The sequence below is a fragment of the Natator depressus genome, chromosome 17 (genome assembly GCF_965152275.1).
Source record: "Natator depressus isolate rNatDep1 chromosome 17, rNatDep2.hap1, whole genome shotgun sequence".
Lineage (NCBI taxonomy): Eukaryota > Metazoa > Chordata > Testudines > Cheloniidae > Natator > Natator depressus.
The window spans coordinates 9,267,864-9,293,726 of NC_134250.1; the positions used below are offsets into that span (position 1 = coordinate 9,267,864).

General features: G+C 39.8%; 1 protein-coding gene across 2 annotated transcripts in view; it reads right to left on the reverse strand.

Annotated features, from left to right (window-relative positions):
- The window catches only part of NF1 (neurofibromin 1), a 169,197-nt gene that overhangs the window by 76,614 nt on the left and 66,720 nt on the right, over window positions 1-25,863 (reverse strand). The window contains exons 31-36 of one of the 2 annotated variants that reach the window (XM_074974898.1): window positions 24,018-24,080; window positions 19,387-19,545; window positions 17,700-17,797; window positions 17,387-17,533; window positions 16,745-16,891; window positions 15,267-15,377 (exon numbers count right to left, since the gene is read on the reverse strand). In XM_074974898.1, coding sequence (XP_074830999.1) covers window positions 15,267-15,377; window positions 16,745-16,891; window positions 17,387-17,533; window positions 17,700-17,797; window positions 19,387-19,545; window positions 24,018-24,080 — 725 coding nt within the window. The remainder of the gene's footprint in view (window positions 1-15,266; window positions 15,378-16,744; window positions 16,892-17,386; window positions 17,534-17,699; window positions 17,798-19,386; window positions 19,546-24,017; window positions 24,081-25,863) is intronic. The other variant, XM_074974899.1, reaches the window with a different exon arrangement.

The following is a 25,863-nucleotide window of genomic DNA, read 5'->3' on the forward strand; positions in this document are numbered from 1 at the left end:
AGGATGGAATGACAGGATAATGGATGAGGATGTTTTGTTCAAACTAGCAAGTTCAAAGTACAGGATATTAATGAACAGCATATAAAATGTAATACGTAACTTATTTGTATCAATGGATAAAAGGAAAGTGGAGGGAGGGGTTTCTTTGTACTGGCCTAGGGGATAAGATTATGTTATGTTAGCTGAGCTGGTACCTTATTGCGGGCATACATGCGTTAGGGTACACGTAGTGCCTATGAGTTAAATAATTCTGTGCTTTGATGCCAATGAACCTGGCCGAGCGCCTTCGCCACTGAACTGAGCCTGTGGTCTTTTTGTAGGAGTAACGTGACGTCTGCTGAATCAACACACGGCGCTCCAAGAACAGCAGCACAAGCAGCATTAACAACATTTTGCAGCACTAGCACAAAACCAAAAAAGAGACAAAACTAAAATCCAAACCTGATATTTCTATTTTGCTAAAGCTTAATTAAAAGATCACCAGAGAGCCTATGAATAAAGAGAGCATACAAAGTCAAATTGAAATGGAGATTACTAAAGTAATAGATTGGTAAAAGAAAATATAACAATACACAGAAAAAGAGATAACGGGGATGGTGGGTTATCAATATTATCTTTGAGTACTGGGCATTAAAAAAGGAACAGCGACCTTAGTGATGGGTGCAGAAAGACAACGACAAGTAAAGAACTGAAGTGCTAGCCACAGAGTGTTTCAACAGTTGTCACTTTGGATGCTTGATTTAATTAGAGGAACTAGTGGTCATCCCAACTCCCTGGAGGAAGAGAACTTGTGGCCAGAAGCAGAGAAAGCTCTGTCTCTTACAAGTAGAAAGCCAGTCTCGAGGCTGACAATTTCACTGATCCAGTGGAATGGAGCTGTAACAGGAAGTTGTGATCATGAGAGGCGAGTGGTTCCTCAGATAACATGGGCGAGTCCCACGTACCGTTTTTGAAGAGATGGCTTAAGGACAGTGGAACCAGTTTGCTGTGTGACGCAGGAACCCAGATGAACAGTTGTCACTTCCCCCAGTTAGTTGTATGCCATGGAAAGTGTCGAAGACTAATCTGTTACTAACAAAGCTTGGGACTGAGACCTCCTACAACTGAAAAGTATAAGAGGTGAGATGTGGAAAAGAATACTGTGCTAAAAATGATAAATAGCTAGAACAGCAAGTATGGATTATTAGGAAGAGAATGAGCACTCACTCTGGTGAGGAGGTGGGTACATTGCTCAAAGTTTGGGAGGGATGGGTTAAGCTATTTTACACAGTATTTTCTGGGAAAATAAACTTAAGGTCAATAAAACTCTACAGGGCAAAGTGATAGTGTTTAAAACCATATGCCAAAATGTTTTTTCCTGTTTGATGGATGTTGGACTCTGCCATCAACAATTCCACAGACAGAGGAATCTCCTCATCAGCCACCTAGTAATATAATATTTGGATGCTAAAATTTTGTACCCAGCAAGAAATGCTAGAAAATCTTCACCCAAAAACATGGCATTATTGTACAAGGAGTCTGATTCTGGTTCAGTTAGATAGGAATAACTTATTGCAATCACTGTATCGTAAGACAGCCAATCAGCTTCTGCAAGATGTTACATATCAGTGATGCGATAAGCTCACCAGGGACAAAACCTTGTCTTTCCACTGTGTGTCTATTGCTATAGAGAGAAGCCTGTCCATGGTGCAATCCAAGAGGCTGGGGGTCTCCACCTGGACCAGAAAGCACAGGATTTTTGTTGCAAAACGGTTATTCAGGATTGTTATGCTGATGGAACAGAACCATGGAAATGGGAGTTAAATAATTCTGTCTTTATTTTTTTCTTCTAGAGTTGCCCTAGTTCAACTTCTAGTAAACTTCCAATTAAAAAAATCCTGACTGTTGTGTCTCCTACTTGGCTTTATGAGTTCACCTTTTTCAACTTTTATGTAGGAATATATGAAGATTCAAGTTTATACACCTGATCTTAGGATCTGTTAGTTAAAAATTTGTTGACGGCCTGACAGGCAAATACTCCCCCCCTGTGGGCATGTTATGAAACCCAGTTTATACCTTCATTCAGCAGAGCATAAAACAATGACAATAAAACTGTGCAACTATTGCTGCCCTTCAAATGGCTGTGGGTACACATGACACAAACAGCTCCCTGCGCTCCCTTGGCCTTTTCTTGGCTCATCACTGACTTGTCCAGACTTGATGGTGCTTCAGATTTGTGGTAAGTGACAGCTTCAGATTTCTAGTAAAGTCACAATGGAACAGAGGTGGCATAGCTGCAGGACTACATTCACTGCCACCTAAGGGGAGCTGCACAGATAAATCACTATGATTCATAATGTTCCATAGCAACTTTCATCCAATGATTACTAAGTGCTTTACAAAAGTGCACGTTATCCCTAATTTTCAGATAGGGAAGCACAATAGGTTGAATGACTTTCAAGTCAGAAATAAAATCCAGGCCTTCTGACAGTTTCTCACACTATCCACTGGACAACACTTATTTTACATTTCAAATAATTAACTTATTACTCTTTCTGGTAATCTGTCCAAGTCAATATGGCAAATGCATTTCAAATGGTATTAAGTTTGTTCACTTCGCAGTGAAATCTTGATAGTCAACGTGCAAGGGCACAGGGTGCAATCTTTGAGACATGCAGTAATGCATTAAAGAAATATCCTCTACTCCTTCTGAAGTTTGGGATCCTCCAAATATTCCACTAAGTGTTCTACACCTTGCAGGATTGAGCCCCGTAATGAATATCTATTAGGACACTGAATGACTTGAAATTTCTCAGTTGCAATACTGACAAACTTTGTAAAGTTCAACAAATGGAAACCACAGTTACCAAACAAACAACTAAACTCAAGTGTTTCCTGGTACACCACAAATCAGCCTTTTACTTCGACAACAAGTTTGCATGCAGCCCCCGGACTGCGACCATCTCTTTCAACTTCAGATATTTGTTCACCCAAAACAAATGCTGAAAAGCAAAAATGGGACTTAATTGTTAAAAGCGAATGATGAGAACAATTTTCTGGTACAGTAGCTGGTTTTAGTGACAGACTGCATACTTCACTTAAGCTTTCAGTACTCTTGGATGCATACCATGAAGTCCAGGTGCCCTGCTGATCAATTTGCTCAGACCCTTTTTTTTGGGGTGGGGTGGGGTGGGAAGAGGAATACCTCAAGTCTGACAATATCCCAGTTTTATTACCAGAAAAAAAACACAGTACATATGGGATCGGTATCTCTCCAACAGAAAGTTAACCCAAGAAGCATTTGCTAAGGATGCCTTACAAATACAGATTTAAACGAGTATTTGGGGTCCCCAGTGAACAAGAGATTAACATTTTAAAACAACTATTTAACTCTTAAATTCTTCCCTTCCTCCTCCTTTCTGTAGAGATGCCCATGAGATTTATTTTTGCTTTAAGGAAGTGACACTTTGGGCCTAAACATGCTGATGGTATCCCTTCAGCACCATACCTCAAAATGCACACAGAAGAGTGCATCACATACTGATTAGTTTCCCTCGAACTGCCAGCATTCCAACGGAACACTGATGAGGAACGGGCAGCTGTCAGCCAGGAAAGGGTTAAGATGATTTTAATTGCTGCACTAAGTAAAACCACTAGGTTGCTTAAGTGTCCAATAGCTGTCTATTCAAAAAAGTTCAAACATCTCAGCATCTATGTCCCTAGACAACTTCTACCATGAAGGCACTTTTAAGCCTGAATGGTTATGCTATTTATTCTTTTCCCAGAATTATAACATTACTTTTATGTAATGAATTAATTGTAGACACCTTTGCTTCAGTGCTTTCAGAGTATACCACAAGATAAAGTGCTGGTAAATGTTATGCATATGTAAACACTCCCCCATTATTTCCAGGAATTAAAGAACTCTTCTCTTCAAACGATAAGGCTTTTTCATACATTACTAATGAGGAATATACAAAACAACGTGTCAAATCATTTTACAGAAGACGTACTGTATACGCTGGAGCTGGATCTGTTCCTTTACACAGTTATAGCCCAGACAGCATGAACTTTGTTAGATGGATTATCTATCCATGGCATTTGCACGCCCAATTTCCTGCTTGAAGTAGATGAGCAGCTAACTTATGAATTTTATGTTCCTTGACATGAAATGAGGCAGTTTGTGCTGGGGAAAAAAACTGGAGAGAAAGATATGGCAAACAAACAGCCTTTTATTGTTGGCTGAAATCAGGTGTTTAATAAGACACCAGAGATATGAACTTAAGAACAGTCCCTGTCTTCTGATGTAAATGGAGGGGTCTGAAACACAATGGCTCTCACATCGAAGGAAAAGGTAAAAGAAGAAATGGAGGAAACTGACTGCAACGTTTTTTTCCTCTAGCCCTGTTCCCATTCCCTGTAAGCTCCTCTCTCCTCTGAATTGTTCTGTCTGTTTGAGGAGCCTGTCTGAAATCTTATTCTGCCAAAAGCAGAAAAGATTAAAAATATCTGGCAGTTCTACTATGAATGAAGAGAGATGTTCTATTGAGAAGCTTTCCTACTATCCTAGTAGTGCTGGACCATTTATGAACACGATATTTCACTTGAACCCCACAGCTTCTGGAGTTACATCCTGGGCAATTAGCTACACTTCAAAAACGTTCTCATCATTGTTTTTATCCACCTCACTGGCCATCTCTCTTTAGAGTTAGGGTAAAATACTCTTCACTGCCATCAAAACATCTTTCCTTTACTGTACCTTATAAGTTGGGCTAGGTTTATCAGAAAACGTGAAAAAGTTTAGTGCAGACGCTACAGCTGAGCTCTTCGGATGAAATGTCACACTGAGGCTCCTATCGCCAGTTTTTAAAGGCTATCCATTCAGGTAAGAATTAAGAATTCCAGTGCATTTTTCGAAAGAAAAACTGATATCTGCAGTCCTAGCCAATATTCCCTTTGTCACAAAGATTCCAGCAACCAAGGTGCACCTGTCACATTTATATACACAACCACTAATTCCAGCATTCTATTTAAATTACATCGGCCAGTGTGCTGTGCCTCCCAAATATATACCCCCATGGGGCTAAAGGACACGTGTGCTACCAGAAGAGAGAGAAAACAGATTAAAGAAACACATTCAATTTGTTTTCCTGCATTTTCTCATAGGCCTCCCTCCCACGGTCACAATTACAATGAGAAAGTCCCTACGTTTTTTCTCTTGCCCCATTCCCAGCCCCATTCTGCATAGACACACCTTCATTGTAAGTGTGAACATGGCAGGGAAGCTGCACCACCTGGTAAAAACACTTATGTTAAATGTATTCCTCTGCAATGCTTACATGCTGTTTCTGAAAAATATATCGGGTATAGTAATAGCCCTGTACTGTGTCCAGCCTGAGTAATTTGAAACACGGAAGGTAGAAAACCACCACAGAACAGAACCAGAAATATCCTCTACTTCTGTAACTAGGGTTGCCAAATTTCTAACCCCACAAAACTGAACACTCAAGCCCCGCCCTGTCCCCAAGGCCCTGCCCCCTGTCCCGAGGCCCTGCCCACTGCTCACTACATTCCCCCTCCCTCACTCACTTTCACTGGGCTGGGGCAGGTGGTCAGAAATGAGGGGTTCAGGGTGCGCGAGGGGGCTCTGGCGTGGGGCTGAGGAGTTTGGGTGCTGGAGGGGGCTCCAGGCTGGGGGGGGGGAGCAGAGGGGTTTGGGGTGCAGGAGGGGGCTCTGGGTTGGGGCGGGGGGGTGAGGGCTCCGGCTGGGGATGAGGGGTTTGGGGTGCAGGAGGGGGTTCTGGGTTTGGGGGGGCTCATGGCTGGGGCAGGGGATTGGGGTGCGGACTTACCTCCGGTGGCTCCCAGGCAGCAGGGGGGACTAAGGCAGGCTTCCTGCCTGTCCTGGCACCGTGGACTGTGCTGCGCCCCAGAAGCAGCTGGCAGGTCCGGCTCCTAGGCAGAGGCGCAGCAGGTGGCTCTGCGCACTGCTCTCACCCGCAGGCACTGCCCCCCGCAGCTTCCATTGGCTGCGGTTCCCAGCCAATGGGAATGCAGAGCCGGTGCTCGGGGCAGGGTGCGAAGCCCCATGCGTCCCCGTCCCGTCCCCCCCAGGAGCCGGACCTGCTAGCCAGGTAGGGACTAGCCTGCCTTAGACCCGCAGCACCCCTGACTGGACTTTTAACAGCCCGGTCAGCGGTGCTGACTGGAGCCGCCAGGGTCCCTTTTCAAGCAGGTGTTCCGATCGAAAATCGGACACTGGGTCACCCTTCCTCTAACCTGGAAGTGTTCCTGCAAACATTTTGTTTAAATTCTGATTAATTCTGAAGGAAAAAGTATGTTCTAAAATATATTTGTATAAACGCCAGGGATAAGTCCTTTCTGGCAGGGATGAATGGGTATCACTCATAGAGGAGGGAAAACTATCAGAGGAAAAAAGTGACTCAGCTCACCCTTCAAAATGGTGGTGGAACTCTAACATGGAATCCTAAGAGTACGTTCCAACATATCACTGACTATTCCTCTTTTCACAGGACAAACAAGACATTTTTTTCAAATAGGCACCAAAATTAAGCAGATTTAAGTCTCATATTGGACTGCCAAATTACTAGTTGTTCTGGGAATCATGTATTAACATTTTGGGGAGAATTTTGAGGTCTGTGGCAGACTCTACCCAAAACGTTGGTATTAAGAACATCCTTGAACAAATGGTAACCAGAAGAACTCACCAGCATGACAGATTCATTTCCATGCCTAACTTGTATGCAATGGTCTCTCCCATTGAAGATGCTGCAGCTTGTTTGGTAAGACAATAAACTGGCAAATTCTTTAAAACTCCACTGAATTTAGCACTACATACGTATTTTAACATCTTGTCTTCACACAATGTTTCACTGATTTAGCTACAAGTAAGTTTAATAGATCTATCTGGTTGAAATGGATGCAAAACCCTGTACGGACATTCTTAATTCTATTTATTCCTGGCTTATATCAATTTAGCTTAAATCTGCCTGGAATCAAAGTAAGCTAAATCAATCTAAACCAGGCATAAACTGAATTAAGAATGTCCACACAGAATTTTGCATCTGTTTAACTAAATTAGTTAGTTAACTCATAACTGGAGTTCAAGATGTGTGGTCCCTATCTGTATTCCATTGTGGGTACACCATGCACTCCATGTGCCTAAGAATCGAGCTTTCTAGCAAGTAACATCCATTAGTCTGCTCTCATGAAGTTGCTTTCCTTGAATGTGTACCAAAGTTCCACCTCTTACCCAAAATCAAGAAAAATCTGAAGCAGAGGAGAAGGAAGGTGGGACGTGGAATACAAATAGGAACCACACATCTCGAAGAACTCCAATTAAAAAGGGTAAGTACATCTCTTTCCTCTTTGAGTGACGGTCCCTATGTGTATTCCACTGTGGATGGCTGAAAAGCAGTCGTCAGAGAAGAGGAAGGTGTAAGGATGTAGATGGTATGGCTGCTTGTAGAGCTGCCATCAAAAAGTCAAAGTGGACTTCTAGTATCTCTAGGAGTCTCCGTGAATATGGAGGAGATGGAGCAGCAATGAGGCCAATGTTATAATTTCTGCACATGTACCTGTGAGAAACCAGTTCTCTTGACAGAGGAAGACAGTGGAATTGTCCCATCCGTGGTGTGCTGTTACTATGGAAAATACTTTTATGAAGTCTTTGGGTGCAGTTGCAAGGCTGAATGGGAGTACTCTGTATGGCTAGTGGTCATAGCCTGCCACAAATCTGAGAAAACTTCTGTGGGAAGGCCGAATATTGATGTAAAAGGAATCATCTTTCATATTGAGAGCTGTTAACCATATGTCTTTTTCTAGGGATGGTATTTATCAATGCCAATGTAACCAGGTGGAATTTTATCTTGCAGGTAAAGACGCAGTCGTCACAGGCTGAGGATGGGTCTCAATCCTCCTGTCTTTCTGGGGACTACAAAATATATGGAGTAAAACTCTTTTCCTTGATGTTGAAGGGATACATTCTCTATTATTCCCTGTTGTAGGAGGGATTTCATCTTCTGAAGGAAAATCTCCTCATGAAAGTGTCCCCGAAGACAGACAAGGAAGGGGTTTCTGGAGAGGGTGGGGAGATGAAATCTATGGTGTATTTGGAACGGATGACATCCGACATCCATCTGTCTCTTTTTGCCCTCCAGTTGTGGGGGAATCGTGCTACATGTCCATCAAAGCAGATTTCAGGTGAAGGTGACATCAATACTGGTTCGCAGCTCTTGAGCATCCCATCAGAAGTATCTTTTGGTTGGGGGAGAGGTTGGGTAGCTGTGGTAGGGGCGGATGGGGCAGTGTGTCTCTATTTTTACACCCTCTACCGTTTGCTTCGGGGTTGGTCTATATATGCCCAGGGAGTGGAGAGCTGCCTTTGAGTCAGTCACTGAATGCAAAGACTGGTCTGTCTTCTGGTGGAAAAGATTGTTTTCATCAACAGGAAAGTCCTGCACAGCGCTCTGTACCTCCCTGGGGAGTCCTGAAGGGTAGCCTAGATTCCTGGCATGTCATTATAGTTGTCACCATGGATCTCAAAGCAGTATCAACAGAGTCGACTGCAGCTTGTAGCAAGGTTCTTGCCACTAATCTGCCTTCATCAATAGGGCTTGAAATTGGGCCCTATCCTCCTGAGGTAATTTATCTTTGAAGTCAGAACTTAGAGTAATTTAAAAAAAAAAAACACTTTGCCAGGAGGGCTTGATAGTTGGAGAAAGTAAATCTCTTCCCCCCACGCCGAGGTCTAAACACTTGGACTCTGCCAGCAGAGGGGGCCCTTGGTTTTGCATCTTTTGTGGCTGCTTAGATGACTAGGGAATTCAGGTCAGGGTGGGAGGGAAAAAAGCCTTCTGCTCCCTTAACCAGGACAAAGGGGATAGGGGCTTTCTTAGCTGTACTCTTAGGGGTAGAGGCACAAGTGGCTGGCATGTGCTATACCATTCTTGCCAGTTCCAATATGGTGTTGACTGGGAATACTAGTCTGCTAGCTCCCATAGGCTTTAGGATGTCTCAGAGATTGTGGTGTAAGTCCTGCACCTCCTTTAACGGGATCTAGAGCTCTTCTACTACTCTCTGAAGTAACTCTTGGTACTGTATGTGGCCATCGGGTGGAGAAGCTGAGGCTAGAGCAATCATCTCATTAGGCAACGAAGATGAACTACGAGTTGGTACCAGTTAGTCTTTCTCCTCCTCCATAGATCAGGTGGCTTCGATTGGTCTCTTGGGGAAGAAGGGTGGGTAGGATTCCCTGTGGGATCAATGGACTCTAAGGTCTCATGGTCCCCAATAAGGCTGATCCAATACGAAGGATCAAAAAGAAGTTGTGGTGGTCCCCAAGGCATTGGGTACAATTGATCCTGAGTGCGCGAATCCCCCCCACACACTTGAATGGCTGAGGCTGGAAGCAGGAGACTCTCAAACTTCTGTCTGGACTGAACTCCCTCAGTGGAGGAGGAGATGACCCCACTGAAATGTCTGACTCGCAGGAAAGTGAGAAGGTCAGGGTCAGATCTGGTTCCATTAGTGGTGCAAGTCAGTACCAGTGTCAGGAAACCACGGTTAGTGGATGGAATGGGAGATGAGCTTCTCCTTGGTATTAGATTCTCCCTGATTAGGCTTGATCCCAACAACAGGGGGGACTGCAAGATCAGGAGGATGAAGATATGCCGTGGTGTGGTGTAGGATGCTGAAGCCTTAGAAGGCTGTCTCTCTTTGCTATGTGCCACTGGAGTTGGTGTAAAACAAAACTTGGTAGTCGGTGGTTCCTTCTGGGCTTGCCACAGTACCACCCCCAGTGATGGAGCCTCCAACCCCCTGGTTATTGTCAATACCATGGTTCACGACCCTTTAACTCTCTGTGCTTTGTTTTAGTTAGTACCGAGGTCAGTGCTGTAGGAGCCTTCCTCTTATGTGCCTTTTGATCATGGTCATGAGGCTTGGAAGGACCCACGTCCTTGTATCCTGGATGCAAAGATTTGCTCAGCCTGGACAGGATCTCTTCTCTTAGACGATATAGAGGGGATCAGCTCTTGCTTAGGGCATCAGCTCAATACTTTCGTAAGAAGGCCCAGATGAAGAGTCCTTCGCTCTAGTCGCTCTCACTCCTGTGTCATAATTGAGCTAGGAAGCATGCTCTTCAATGTCTCAGGCAGATGTGCAGGGGGGTTTCCTGGATCCAACTGAGGTTTCATGGCACGTTCCATGGAACTTCTGAAGCCAGCGTGCCCATACCTGCTGCGTTCGGATGGGAAAGGAGCAGTGAATATTGCATGTGGCAGAGATATGAGCTTCTCTAAGGCAGCAGAGGCAGCACTGGTGGCTGTCGCTGACCAAAAAGGAGCAGGGGCAAGAGAGAGAATTCTTAAAGCCCAGGAGCCTGGGTATAATTTACGTCCCGAGGAAGGAATCAGAAGATACCCCAGAGTGGAGATTCTAACTAACTACTAATCTAACTATGAAAACTATTAACAATAACATAGAACTTGCAAATATTTATAGGAAAGAATGTCAAAGAGGATCAGCTCCTGACACTGGAGGATTTCAACTCAGGCCATGTAGCGGTAAGAAGAAACTGGAGTGGCGTCAGTCTGCACCACCCCTTGTATAGCTCAGTATGGAACACAAGGAGAACAACTGCAGAGGTGCAGACCAATGGACAATATTTGCTAGAATTCTCCAGTCTCCGCTGCATGCAGTGCATATGAACCCACAGGGGAATATACATAGGGACCAGCATGCAAAAAAGAACATGTCTTTAACAAAACTGCTGCAACTTTTGGTGTCGACAGGGCCTAAGGATTCTGTCGAAATAAATGAAAGTGAAATAATTGTAAGTAAATGGCATACTGTGTTAAGACTTGTAGGCTCGTTTCACAATCTAAGTGCTGTGCTCACTTTACATCAATTTACCTTAATTACTTTAAGCTTTTAAGGAAGAGTTGTTTTTCCAGTTACCAGTGTAACCACAATGCTTAGACAAACCTGAGATTCAATTTGACTACTCCTAGTATAGAATTAATCATTAAATAGTAAAGCACTCTAGCAAAGCCACATTACGTACAATGAAGCTGCACGGTGTTCCTAAGGAAACTAAACATTAGTTGCACAAGCGATAATCTTCAGTGGAACAATATTATTTTAATATTAGTTCAATAATATTTGAATAAAAATCAATAAAGCTCAAAAATGGCCATGTATGCATATGCCACCCATTTTAAATAACTTGAAATTTAATCTCATGTCTCCATTATGAAATACGTGAAACACACCAACTATGCTGAACTATTTAATGCAAGCTAGTTACCATAAGACATACACTGTTTATTAGTTGCTCATTTTCACAACTGATTTTTTACAAGGTTACTCAATAGTCTCACTTCGTACACAGCCATTCAAACTGCTAGCTGACTTTTCAATTCAGAAACTGAAAAGGCTTATTTCAGCCATTCTGTCAGCCGAAATGATGGCCATTCATTAGTCCTCAAAGAGCTAGATTGTCTCTCAAAAAAAATATCTTAAAAATTGTGGCATTTCTGCTAAAAGGGGTAAGCGGGGTGGAGACTCAATAGCACGATTCATCCTGTTCCCTCCAACTCCATGGAAATCCCTTGTATGGTAGTGAGGAGTATAGCTGGGCTGAGGGCGGGTGGAGTGATGGGAAGGCAATTCTCCACAGTATCACCCCCTTCAAGCCTCGGGTTTCCCTGCATAAGCTAACGCTGACCTTTTTTTAGCATTTTCTCGTGTGGTTTCCCTCTCAGTACTATAGGCCTCACACGAGGAGGAAGATGAGGAGCCCAATTTCACGAGAGGCTCTCTATGCTGCTTAGGCAGCATTCCCTAGCTCAGGTCATGCCAAGAGGATCCCTAAACATACAACTGGCCTACAGGATAGCCACTTCAAACTCATTTCTACACAATTATAAACCATGGGTGTAATCTAAGTCCCAAGGCAAGGAATCAGAAGATTCCCCAGAGTGGAGATTCTAACTAACTAGTTGTACCAAATGGCCTGTGTGAAGTGATTTTAAAATGTGAAATGCAACAGAAGTGCAAAGTGTTATTAAAATAATGGTGACTTCTTAATCATGCAGTTGTAACAGGTCACACATTTTCATTTCTCAAGTGGCCACACCAATGGATTTCTTGCACTGAAAAAGTCTTCCTAAATCTACAAAAACAATGAGGAGTCCGGTGGCACCTTAAAGACTAATAGATTTATTTGGGCATGCATCTGAAGAAGTGGGGTTTTTTACCCACAAAAGCTTATGCCTAAATAAATCTGTTAGTCTTTAAGGTGCCACTGGGCTCCTTGCTGTTTTTGTGGATACAGACTAACACAGCTACCCCTCAAATACTTCCTAAATCTAGCAGCCTTTTCACTATGAAAGTAATTTAGCTTTAAGTTTTCAGCCATTTAGTACTTCACAGAGGTTTTAATAGTATGTAGCATGCATTTCCCCTGAAGTGATTGAGAAAGGGTTGTGTTTATTTACAAACTCTAATACTGTAGAGTATTCCGGAATGAGGAAAAAAACCTCAAAATTTATTTTACTTCCTTCATTGATGTTGGGTTGAATTTTCGTTAGGTTTATGTTTGTTGCTCTGGAAATTAGAGACTCAAATGCAAATATTGGAGCCAACCACTTTTAGCTCTTATGATGACATCTTTGGGAATTTATATATAAATGCAGAAACCAGTTGTAAATGTAGAGGCTGCGCTCAGATGGGTTCTTCAGAAGCTGTTATCTACTTTCACCATAAGAAACTGAGATTGGAATAAGGTATGGATTATTATCTTGTGGTAAAATTAAGTAAACATCTACAACAGGTAGGTAGCTTACTGTTGGAATTTTACACTGGTACCTACAGGTTGAGAGTCAATAATTTTATCTTGGAAACAGACAAAAAATATTGTCATTGTACAACAGGTGTTATAGATTCGGTTTCTTGGTAAAATACTTCATTCTACTTTGCATCACTGCATGTTTAATGCAAGGAAAATTATAAGAATTTAAGTTAAGAATGATGAAAAATGATAAAACAAAGAAGTAACTTAGGGATATTAACTGATTCAACTGAAAAATAATCTAATAGTTAGCATGACAGAACAGTTCTTCCTTTAAAAACATCTACTTCATATTAGCAAAGCTCGAGAATGCCAGACAACGTGAAAATACTAACTATGTGAAATGTTTAATACAGACAGAAGATGCTGTTGAAATTGTGCTGTGTAGTCATGCCTCATGTTTTTAAATGAGGCTCGTTTAGTCACCCCAGCAAATACAACAACAGTGACGACCATGACTCCTAGCTCCTCTGCAGCAAAGATGACTGCCAACACTAAACCTATGAATGGAACCAGCATTAAACCAAATAATCGAAGAGTCACTAACAGAGCAAGCACAACGCAGCATGGAGGCTCAGTAGCTATGGCCTTAACTCTCATGACTATTGCATCTTTTACCGTGTCCATCATTTGAATGTAACTGCTTGCTTAATTGTTATAAAAATAGTATTCATTACTTCCTAATCACTGGTAGTACAATCAAGTTCTGGAGTCCAAATTCTCTAAGAATCACCGTTCTGACGTCAATTAACCTCTATCATTTCAACACGTTCTTCACTATTGTGAGAGTTTTAATATTGTGGAGCAGTAGCGGTACTATACTTATGGTTGCTAAATTAATGACCATGTTCGAATCAGTACTTTCCATTCGTAAAGTTATTAAATTACTCAAAATAGTATCAAAGTGTCCATGCATTTTATATAAAAAAAATTTAGAAAAAACCGTATGACTTTTTCCACTGTAAGAAATTGTAGCAAGCTGATTGTCAAATAAAGCTCATACTCCCAATGTATTACAAATATTGGTAAGCTATGGAAATTAGTCTTATTACACTTGTTTTACCAAGCTACATTTTATGTATTAAAATAAGTATATGTATCCCCCCTCAAAAGCCAAATTATGCAAATATGACCCTATTTCCTACATATCTATTCTCATGTGCCCAATGTGCACAATTCTAATAGAGTAACCAAAAGTTTTGGCCTAATAAACTCAGATAACCATAAAAAGAGGTCATGTTCCCTTTGCAAAAGTCCGATTGTTCTCCTGCAAGAGACACTGATATCTCAAATCCTTATACGTTCCACTTGTCATTCACACTATGGTTTGTCTGTCAAGATCTAGACTGCAACTTTATTAGGTTTGCATTTTTGTTGATGTTTAGCTTAAAGCGTAATCCTTTGTCAACAATAAATAATACTACTTAGTTACGCATAACTTTGTTAAACTGCAATCATTTCACTAATATTAGTAAAACTGATGTAAAAATTAAAAGATTACAGTGAAATACTTGCCTTGGTGATCTGAAAAGAATAATCCTGTGTCATATATTTCTTGAAACTTTCGACATTAGTGTAGTAAAAATTATCAAATATTTTAGTGAATTGTTCGAGTATGGTGAAAGATCAAAGTTAAAATATGCACAGTCCTGGGTTCTAATATTAAATATTTTGCAAAACTTGTAGTCTATTCTTCACTACTTAAACTGATTTTCTCTCCATTTCTTTAATCAGACTTCTGCATACATCATATGCACCACTCCATATCGTACTAAATCCTTTCCTTATAGGAAGGAAGCAACTCAACACTAACGATCATGGATAAAATTTTCAAAAGTACTTAAGTGACTTATAAGCACAAGTTCCATTTTCAAAAACAACTTAAGCATCTGGGAGCATAAGTCCCAGGGACTTTCAATGAGTCTTAGGTCCTACATGCCTCAATCACTATTTAAAATAGGATTTAAGTATTTTTCAAAATTTTATTCCATGACATGTTTTGCCACCTCATTTTGCATTTAAATTCCCAATTTTTCTGCTGCAATAAATTCTGAACAGAAGGAAGTTATTGATATGACTTATTAGTACCATCCATACGCAATGTGGGGGCAATTTAATATTTATTGACCTTGAATTTTTCACCTCCTAAAGTAAAATGTAACCCTTTCACAATGAACTTTAAATACATTTCACAGGCACTCAGACACTATGGGATGGATGCCCATACAATATATATTGATAAATTTCTGATCCAGGAAATTGGATGGCCACAAGAGTATATTCTCACCTCAAATCTCAGATATATTCACAAATTCCTGGTTGGTGAGAAGCACATATCTTCCTTATATGCACTTGCTGCTTTTGGTATTACAATGGTTATTATAAGACAAGGGAAAGACAGAAGTTTTCTTACCGCCGAGCAATGTAGTAGAAAACAGGATTGCCAGCTTTTGATGTCCCAGCTTGATAGAAAATATTTAACGTTTTCAATGCCTTGAACTCCTCTTTTTCATGTACCTGGTGCCTAGAAATCAGCACAATTACTACTTTACATTGACATCATTTGTTCATAGATGTCTAGGGGAAAAACGGCCCATTTGCACTTTAAAAATTGTCTGAACATTTCATTAAATATTGTTAAGCAAATTTTTAACCACCACCACATCTGTTTTCTTAGAGTTTTCCATTTTACCAATGAGCCGACATTTGTGAGGGAAAAAAAATCATCACACCGCATGGAGTTTATTTCTCTATTTTTGAGTGGAAAAGAACTCAAACGTTTTAAATTTGGTTCTACCTCCCCCCCACCCAATCTCTCCCTCCGAAAGACCTCATTAGGTATGAAAGTATACGCATATACAGTAACTCCTTGCTTAACGCTGTAGTTATGTTCCTGAAAAATGCTACTTGTAAGCGAAATGTTAAGTGAATCCCATTTCCCCATAAGAATTAATGTAAATAGGTGGGGTTAGGTTCCAGGGAAATTTTTTTTGCCAGACAAAAGACTATTGTGAAGCTTGGCTGAGGTGGTGGAGTCACAGGGTGGAAGGCGGTGGGATATTTCCCAGGAAATGCCTTACTGCTAAATGATGAACTAGCACTCAGCTGAGCCCTCAAGCTGTAGCTCACGAAAGCTTATGCTCAAATAAATTTGTTAGTCTCTAAGGTGCCACAAGTCCTCCTGTTCTTTTTGAGGATTCAGATTAACACGGCTGCTACTCTGAAACACGTTGTTAATGTAGCCTCAAACTATAAAAGGGAGCACGAATGGAGGGGGGGGTGCACTGCCCCTTTAAGTACGCTGCCTTTTTAAGTAGATCAGCAAGATGAGACAGCAGCTGCTGCCAGCAAGCTCCCTCGCTCCTCAGCCCTGTTGTGTCCCACTCCCACTCTGTGGAGATGGAGAGCAGGAGCGGGGAGAGCGGGATGCCCTGACATTAGCACCTCTCTTCCCCCCACCTCCTGCACAGCAAGCAGGAGGCTCCCGGGAGCAGCTCCAAAGCAGAGGGCAGGAGCAGCACACAGCAGTGGGGGGGAGGGACAGCTGAACTGCCCGGCAGTTGATAGCCTGCTGAGTGACTGCCACACAGGGAATTTAGGGGAGCTGATAGGGGGACTGCCGGTCCACCCTGGTTCCAAGCCCCCACCAGCTAGCTCAAACGGGCTGCTTTTTCTGAAAGAAGTGGACAAAGCAGGCGGCTGCCAAACAACATTATAAGGGAGCATTGCACAACTTTAAATGAACATGTTCTCTAACTGATCAGCAACAAAACGACGTTAACCGGGACGACGTTAAGAGAGGAGTTACTGTACATGCTACATTAAAATTACAAGACTGATAGCTTAAAGTTTAAAAAAGCCAATTTTTCCAATGTCGAGTAGCTCCATTACCTAGTCATAAATTCTTCAAATTTGGAACTGGTGAGATTTAGACTGGACCAGTGTGTGTCCGCCACAGGCTTGTGCTCCGGTGGACCCAGATAGGCAAGAAGAGTAGCCATTTTGTCGAAAGGTCGCCTTCCAACAGCTTTGTGATCCCTAGAAACAATACATTACTTACAAGAGACAACAAATCCTACTTAGCCCTCAGGACCCCTCCTGATTTTGGTCCAGTAACTTCTCTTTACCACGAATGAGCTGGTTGCGCGTCCCAAGTATTTTTAGGCAAGTGAAGAATGTTAAATTTTTTATTGCAGTGTTTAGTGAACAACTATAAGAAATCTGTTCACAGTAGAAAGCATAATTCATGCACAGGTCTCAATATGAATGAGACATAGGCAAACAAGTAGATTACTGTAAGTGGCTTACAGTAATATGAAGAACTGCAATGGAAAGTTATGGATATTGCAAACTAAAGGTCTCCTCAGACAAAAAAATTCATAAAAGAAGTAGGTTAGTACAATGTTCTTTTAAGTAATAGCTAATGAATGAAAGTCAACCTGCCCATGCCAATCCCCAGGATGTGAATTAATTGATTTGTCATCTTGAACTGTAATTGCATTGATAACTCCCTCCCACATTCAGATCTTTTACCTGTTGCTGGAAAGATACTGGCCAATCTTCTCCTGATTATTCCAAAGTAAACGGTGTAAGGCAAGTACGTTGCCATCACTAATGAAGGAGAGACTGTGATTGACAGTGTCACTAGCAGGACAATCAGATGCAATATCAAGAAAAAACCTAAAGGGAGACAGAAAACCAATTGCTCCGATTAGCAGGGAAAAATCAGTCCAGCAGGCTGACAACAGGTCACAGAGCCATGAGAAAGCATTTTTCTGTTTGCTTTCTATATTTTTACATAAGATGTGTGGTAAAAATTCCTCAGGTAAACTACCAGTGGGATTACCTTCGTGCTGCATCAAAGTTGCTTTTTACAAAGTCATTAAAAGGCCGCATATGTTCTTCTTTCGTAAACAAGACATGGTTGGCAATACTTTGAAGTATCTAAACAGTAAAATAGAAAATAGAATTGTTAAAGACACACAGAGGTTTTACACATTACACTTAATGCAGCTGTGCCAATGAAACATCTCTTCTCACTTTGGCAGATTCAACCACTTCTATTTATCTATGAAAATCCACAGGGGACACACAAAAAGGCTGTTGAACAACCCAATTAATTTCAATTTAGTAGACTGTGCCCACTGCAGCCTTTATGCAAATGAATCTTTGTCCAGTTGGCTGGAAGAAAAGGGGTGTTTGCACCTTTAAAGGCTCCCTTTAGTAGTGAGAAGGGGGAAATTTTACAGGAATGGACAGAAAGGGCAGGGAGCATGGGGCCAAGTCAGAACAAGCTCACTCCATTGCCTTTCATGTAGGCTTGAAGAATGAGGGGGTATTTATTCCTCTTGCAGCCATGGAATGGTGTTTTCTTCCCCCAAACTCTCAGTACTCGCATAACTACACTGATTAGTGGTCACTAGTTGAATCAAGTGTACAGGAAGAGAGTTTTTCAGCTACAAAATTCACTTACTAAGTGAATGCACTTTGAGGTACTGCTATTTCAAACAGCCCAACTTGCTGTGCAGTAAGGGTATGTCTACCCCGCACTTAAAATCCCATGACTAGCTTGAGCCAGCTGACGTAGACTTGCAGGGCTCAAGCTAAGCGGCTGTTTAACTGCAGTAAAGATATCTGGGCTGACTACAGGCCACAGGCCCACGAGAAAGTCTGGTTTCTATATTTTTATCTAAGATGTGTGGCAAAGATTTCTCAGGTAAACTACCAGTGGAATTACCTTTGTACTTCATCAAACTTGCTTTTTACAAAGTCATTAAAAAGGCGCAGTCAGCCTTACTGGCTTTTCAACAACCTCCTATGTAGGTATATTTAGAGGCATCGGAGGCGTACTCAACATTAAAATATTTATATGACAGTAAGACACATACATGTCAAGTTTTCTGATACACGTACATCCACTGAAATTCAAAATCTTCATGAGGCTTTGAAAATAATTTTCAAGAAGTGAGGAACAGAAACTTAACAGGAACAAAAGGTTGAGTCGTACTACCTTTTAGACAGCAGTTATCAGCGTGTCCTGCTTAATTTCTTGTGCCCTCACTTCTGAGCTATTAATTTTCAGTCAGAACTCTGCAGCCCAAAGCTTGAATTTTGCACAACTGTGCAAACAAGTGTTAATATTCTGACACAGAATTTTCAGAATTAAAAAACAGCAATGCAGGTCTGGGAGGCCAAACAGTATAGGGCTCTTTTATACTCAGGTTACTGGGAAACATCAAAATATTTGTTTTTTATACAAATCTTTCCCCTCAAGAACTAGACTGAGATAAAGCCTGCACATCAGAATTATGATATATACCCAAGCATAGTTCAGAAACTGCAATTCAAATTAGCTGTAAAATTAATAGAAAATGTATACATTTAAACACTGAAGTCCTGGCTAGAGTAAACTTAAAGCTGAGCTAAGTCTCCTTATAGTTTTTTAAACAGAGAATTAAAGCCAAATTAAAATCACCTAGAAAACACAGTAAGTCCAAATAAAAATACAGAATCAAGCAAATTCAATCCTTCACCTTTGACATTAACTTCAAGCCCCTTTCAATTCTAGGTGGAGGCTTTTTATCTAAAATCCCTGCCTCATAAGGGGAGACAATTGCAGGATTGATGAACCTTAGGAACATGGCACTTCCAACTGCTCCAATGCTGTTCTGAGGAAACCGCTGGCTGACAACCTAAAAAGTAAAGTTGAGAATTATAAAGCTACAGTTTGAATTAAAGTAAAAGAGGAAGGAAAGCTGAAAAAAGTGTTCCGCTGTAGTCCCATTTTAAGTATTTATCAATCACTCCAGACCATAAATAGGACTATACAGGATTGATACATTTGAGTAGGATTATGCTGATTTGAGAATATTGTTTAAATCCGGAGTTATAATGGCTTAATAACCTAGAGGAAGAACAACACCTTCATGATAATTAAGTGCAAGAGGAAGCGGGATTTTTAAAGCAGACGTACATAATTTTACTGCAAGTTTCATACAACCATCCCTATGTGGGTGAAATTATTTAGTAGAGGGTCAAATTGGTACAAATCCAAGAAGTAGTTTAAAAATAACTAGTCACTAAGAAAGTAATAATGTGGACAATTATTCCAAAATATTCAATTCAAGTATATATTATGTCCCAGTCAAAAACATGGGAAGTGTGTTTCTAATTTGTCAGATTTTTAAGATTACTCACAGAAGCCCCTTCACCATTAAAATTTACATTATAATGATTCTTGGGTACTTTTAACCTTGTAGGAAAGACTTCATTGGAACCTGAAAGAAAACCTGAAGAGGAGAAATAACTCACCATTTCAACAGTTTTGCCAAATGAAATGATACGATCAAGAACAGATCAGTTATATTGGTAAAGAGGAATTCTGCTATTCAACATTATTCTTAACTTGCACACATATACCCTTCCTTCTTATTCACTTCAGTGCCCAGCAAAATCATATAAAGATGGGGACAGAATTTGCTGAAAAACTGTAGATTTAAGTACTACTTTTGGAGACCCAATCCAAAATAGTTGGAGTATTTTGTAGAATGAACAGAATGAAATATATGGAAAGAAAAACTAAGTCTTCTCAGTTATTACCTAAAGAATCTTTGTATTTTAATAAAAGGGTTATGAACTCAGGGGCTGAAAAGAAAAACTTGTTACCACTTAGAGTGCTAAACTGACTGGAAGCTAGTTCATCTGAAAAATCTTTGGAATGAGGTTTCTGAGAAATGCAGAGGTCTGAGGAGAACCTTCTAGACTGTTAAATGGAGTACATGTACTACGTAGACTCTGAAATGCCATCTGAAGAACATCAGTAAGAATTATGCTATGGAATTTTAGAAAAATCTCTTGTGGGGAATATGGTGAAAGCTACTTCTGTAGATATGAAAGTTCATGCCCTTCAAACCTGACACTAGTTCTTTAAAGCACCTTTCCATAAAACTGCAGGAGGCTAGACATTAAAACAGGTTGATTTACTCATCTGGTCATCACATATACCATTATGGTTTTTTACTCTTCACAGGGCTTTTAATACAGTCCCAGAGTTCCCCAGCTTGATCTATCTTCTCAATTTTAAAATGAATGAAACTGAGGATAGACAATCCATGGAGAAATTGTACTGATAAATACGGATTACATGTAAATTACTGGCAGGCTACTAGAATAAATTCATTGCAAAAAAATCAATGGTGTCAAGGATAAATTACAAATAAATATTTATGACTATATATTTAGGATGGCTCCTTTATCAAGTTCTACTTAAGGTCCCAAGAAGCAAACAGGGAATGCGATGGACCCAAGAGCATGTGTTTTTTCCAAATAGCCTGTGGACAGTATGTATTGTTCTACAGCTTATTGTTTAGAAGGGAAGTGAAAAGAGAAATGCAGCAATAATGTTATTTTAATACAAATAAAGGTATCTTGTCACTGTGAATGTAGGTCTCCAGGATTCATGAGGACTTAAGCTGTCATGAATTCAGCTGAAACAACCATGGTGTGACCCCACAGCCTAAATTTTGCTATGAGTTTTTGTAGTATTATGTTCTTTGGTCCTTTAATTTACTTGTTCTTGGTTTCTGAAACAGCAGAAGACACTGCAGAAAATCCCTTCGGGGTAGTTCAGAGGTCTCATTACCTTTCATCCATGAAATGTTATTGATGCTTAGTCTTAACAAGTATATTGAAGAAATGGAGTGGGGAGAAAGCACAAAAGAGTTGTTAGTGTGGAAAGAGTACCTTCAAAAGGTAATTGACAGCACAGATTGAACAGGATCAGTGTGTGTATTCTCATTTGCTTGTAGAAGAAGGCTGATAGAGATCTCTGAGAACACCATGAAGTTCAATAAGCTCACCAGGGAATATTCTAAACAACTAATGATGAAAAAGCAAGCAATAGCTCAGGGACACCTCTGCCTACAAGAACTTTAAACGTCAATAGAAGTGTCTAATGAATGAGAAAGGTGGGTATCAAGGTTTAGGATTCCCAGGGGTGGTAGTGAACCTGCATCATTACAAGTAACAGGTGTACAGGCTCTCCAGGCCTCAGAATTCATTTTCAAAGGGTAAAAGAACCTAGAATTCTTCAACATGTAAATTTTGCTGATGAAGAAGCGTGATGAACAACACATGAAAACTTAACAGATTATAGTTTATTTTAAATATTTGAGTAATAGTTCCCAGTTTAATTTATATTTAAACAGACTACTTATCCTGTTTAAAATAGCTTTTAGTTATCGAACCACAACTACTTTTACAAATATCACAAGTACCAAGAACCTTAAAACTTGAAGAACCCCCACCAAGAACAAGGATAGAATAAATGTACACTATGTCAAAATAAATGAATACTGTTTTCAGAGGCAGTGCTTTTAAAAAAGTCCGTTAAGTCAAGAGTTTTTTTAGTACTACAACCCATTAAAACATCACAAGTTCTGTACTAAAGTTTAAACTTCGATCAAAACCAGACTACTTTATCAGTAAACAGCAACAAAATTTGATTTCTATTAACCACTATTGACCAAAAAGTCTTAAAGTATGAAATTTTACAATATTTTAAATAGCTTAAATTTTAATAGTCTCAAATCTCAGTAATTCATGTTCCTATAAATACACTGCTTTGCTTCAGACATCAAGTATTTATTAGCAGTGTAGCAATGCATACATCATTGAAAATCCATCAGTGTGGCTCCGAATAATTTAGGTTAGATAAATACTGCTCAAGAGCCAGCAGGAGAAAGCATGTTTTCATGGATCAAAAAGAGAACAGATTTTTAACAATAATTTCTCAATGGCAATGTTGTAGTAGTTTAAAAGAAAAAAAAGAAAAGAAAAAAATGTTAGGACCAGAATAATTCTCCATCAGATAAAATTAAGAAAGGTCAACTTTCCTCTGAAAAGTTTCAAATGTGCCTTTAGCCTTGCAATGTAAAGTTTAAAGACAATCCTATACAGACTCAGTACAAAGAGTACTGTTCTATTTTTCAAAAATAGGAGGAAATAAATGACACTGTTTAATGTAAACTGCATCTTTTGCAAGAATAAATCTCCAAGAGTAAAATTTAGAATATTTAAACCCGTTTTCTTCCTAGACTCTATTTCAAAAGGATTTTTAAATTTAAATCCTTAAAAAAGAGTTTCAGGATAAAATCTAATCCTATTAAAGATGTTCTTAACCCAGAATGACTGTCATGTAACTTCTAGTTCACCTGAAATGCCATGGAAAACATATCATTAACACATAGCACATATTAAAGACTTTTTTCCTTCACTTACAAACCCACCCACAATTCTCAAGATTTCATCAAACACTGATTACCTTTTTCCAGAATAATGCCGTGCAGATAGCACTTTTTGCATACAAACATGATTAACACTCTGCTCAATTAATGCAAAAAAAAAAAAAAAATGGGTGAGAATTATCAAAATGCTCAACTTGCATTTTTCCTTTATGCATCTTATTCTCCACAGCATTCACATACTGTAGGCAGAGATCACTCTCAAGACACAATAAATCTTAACTTCCAATGACATCACTATATCAACACACATTTTCTTGTAAGGAAAGCAAAAGCATAATACTCAATTGTCAATTTAAAATCTATTTTCTTTAACCCAGTACTGGCTTACCTTAGGAGATTTGCTCATTTTGTATAAGTACAAATGCTAAATTTTATTTGTTACTCACAAGGCAAAACTTAAGGGAAAAAAAATAAACAATTCACACGACAATGAAGTGAAACTACTTTTCAGTGCACTATTTGTGTTAAGCTGAGTTTTCCCACTTCCAGGAAAAGAACATCTACAAACCAAGATGTTGAAATAAAGCAGACCTGGATTTTCCTAAAGTCTAGAAGTCATTTTCTTTTAACGTTTATTTATAATTGCAAATGGTGGCAAGGACAGAAGATCAGAATATTGAACATCAAGCAGTAAGGTTAAAAATGCCTTTTTGTTGACTCAAATAGGCACACAGAGAATATTTAATATATAAACTTAATTCCAGTGTTAATTGAAATGAAAGCTATTTTTGTGCCAGAATTAGTAGAATGATTTTATAGTGAAGGTCAAATAGGCTAAGGTGAAGATGTTCTGAACAAACAGCAAAAGACTTTTGTTTTGCTTTGAAAGAAATGGCTAATAAAAAGTTCTCCAAACTTACTGATTTTTTGTTTTCCTTTTTTTCTTTTACGGTAGCTTTATTCAGTAGAGAGTGGCAAGTTGCCTACAGAACAGAGATGAGCACAAACAAGTCACAGCACCAACTACATACAGCAACAAAAAACAATGTTGACTTGTACATAAAATTACACAATAAAATGTAACAAACATAACAAAAAATGAAATATATAAACTAAAGTTTGATGGAGTTTTTATTCCACATACTTATTTTACTACATCTTATTCACAAAGCACTAAATACAATGCAAGCAAATGTTTGGTTTCAATCATTTCTACTATTTCTGGCTAGGTTAAAAGTCAAACTGCTTAAATTTGCTTATGATAAACAATATCAGGCATAAATTATTATATTCAGCTTTCAAAACATGTTTTGCCATACCCCCAAATATTTTTTTAAATAGCATATTTCAAAAGTTTAACTTTTAGAAGGTCTAACTCATTTTTTAAAATAATTTTTAGATTTAAATCTTCTCAAGTTTCTCTGTGTGTCCTTCAAATTTAGTTTAATGTATGATTCATATTCATAATTTTCTCATCTTAACGTAATTGGACCACAATCATGGTTTAAATTATTTTCATGGGTGCACAATATGGCACAAAGTTTCTGTAAATAAAGACTGAGAAAACCAGCAGGTCTTTGCAGAAACTGCTACAGATTTAAAATTCAAGAGCTTTGACTAGACTATGTATTTTTGAAATTCATCCCTGGTCAAAAGGGCCAGCCCAAGGCCTGTGCACCACCTCACACTGTGATTTAAGTCAGACAGTGGAACGCAGACCTTCTGTGCTGTTCCCTCTGCACAGAGGTGAACTTCACCCGTGAGGATAAAAGCCATGTCCTCCACATTAGCCGAAAATAACTATTTTGAATAAAGCAGCAGTAACCATCAATACACATTACAATAAAATAGCATTAAGGAGGAAACAGGTGCCACACTAAAATTTGGCATTTTGTTACAAGGAAGCTTACAAGACACTCTTTTTAAAAAAAAACAAAAACAAAAAAAACCCACAAATCAGAATTCGGGTAGATACAAGAGCCCTGCATGGGATTATTTTTAATACCGCTCCCGGCCTGCCCCACAATACCCATTCCCACCTATTATAGCAGCTGGTCCTGCAGGATCCCATCCCACAATACAGACTCCCACTCCTTCCCGCTATTATGGTGGTAGGTCCTGTAGGATCCCAGTCCCACTGCAGGGCTCTACACTAGTTCCGTGCAGGGCTCTGGCAGATACCATAAAGTCTGTGTAACAGCCTACAAAATAAAAATGGTGGAAATTTACAGAAAAGTTTTCGTCTCCAATCCACTTCACATTTACCTTCTAGCACAGTGGTTCAACCCATGGGCCACTCGCTATCCAACCAGCACACAGCTGCGGCCCATGTGACATCCTCAGGGCCATACAGGTAGTATACATATCTTATGTGGATGTAGCCCACAAAACAGAGCTCCATACGTGGCCCACAATGGTAAATAGGTTGAGAACCACTGTTCTAGCATGTACGATCAGTTCCGCACAAAATCCACCTACTAATAAAACTAGTTTCACACTGCTGAATCTGGTATAACGGCAATTCACAACAAAAAAGCTGTGACAAGATCAGCTGAAATTTCTATGCTATTTACTAAAAAGAAATTTTAATGCTAATCTCAGAAATAGATACTGCCAGACACACTGTGCATTAGGGAATAAATTTCTGTAGCAAATCAGAATCCCATCCTCATGTTAAGAAAAAACACAGGTCTCTTTATACAAACCAAACAGTGCTTTTTGGTAATGGTAGGTTGACTGAGTTTGTTCTTGGCTTCCTATCTTGCA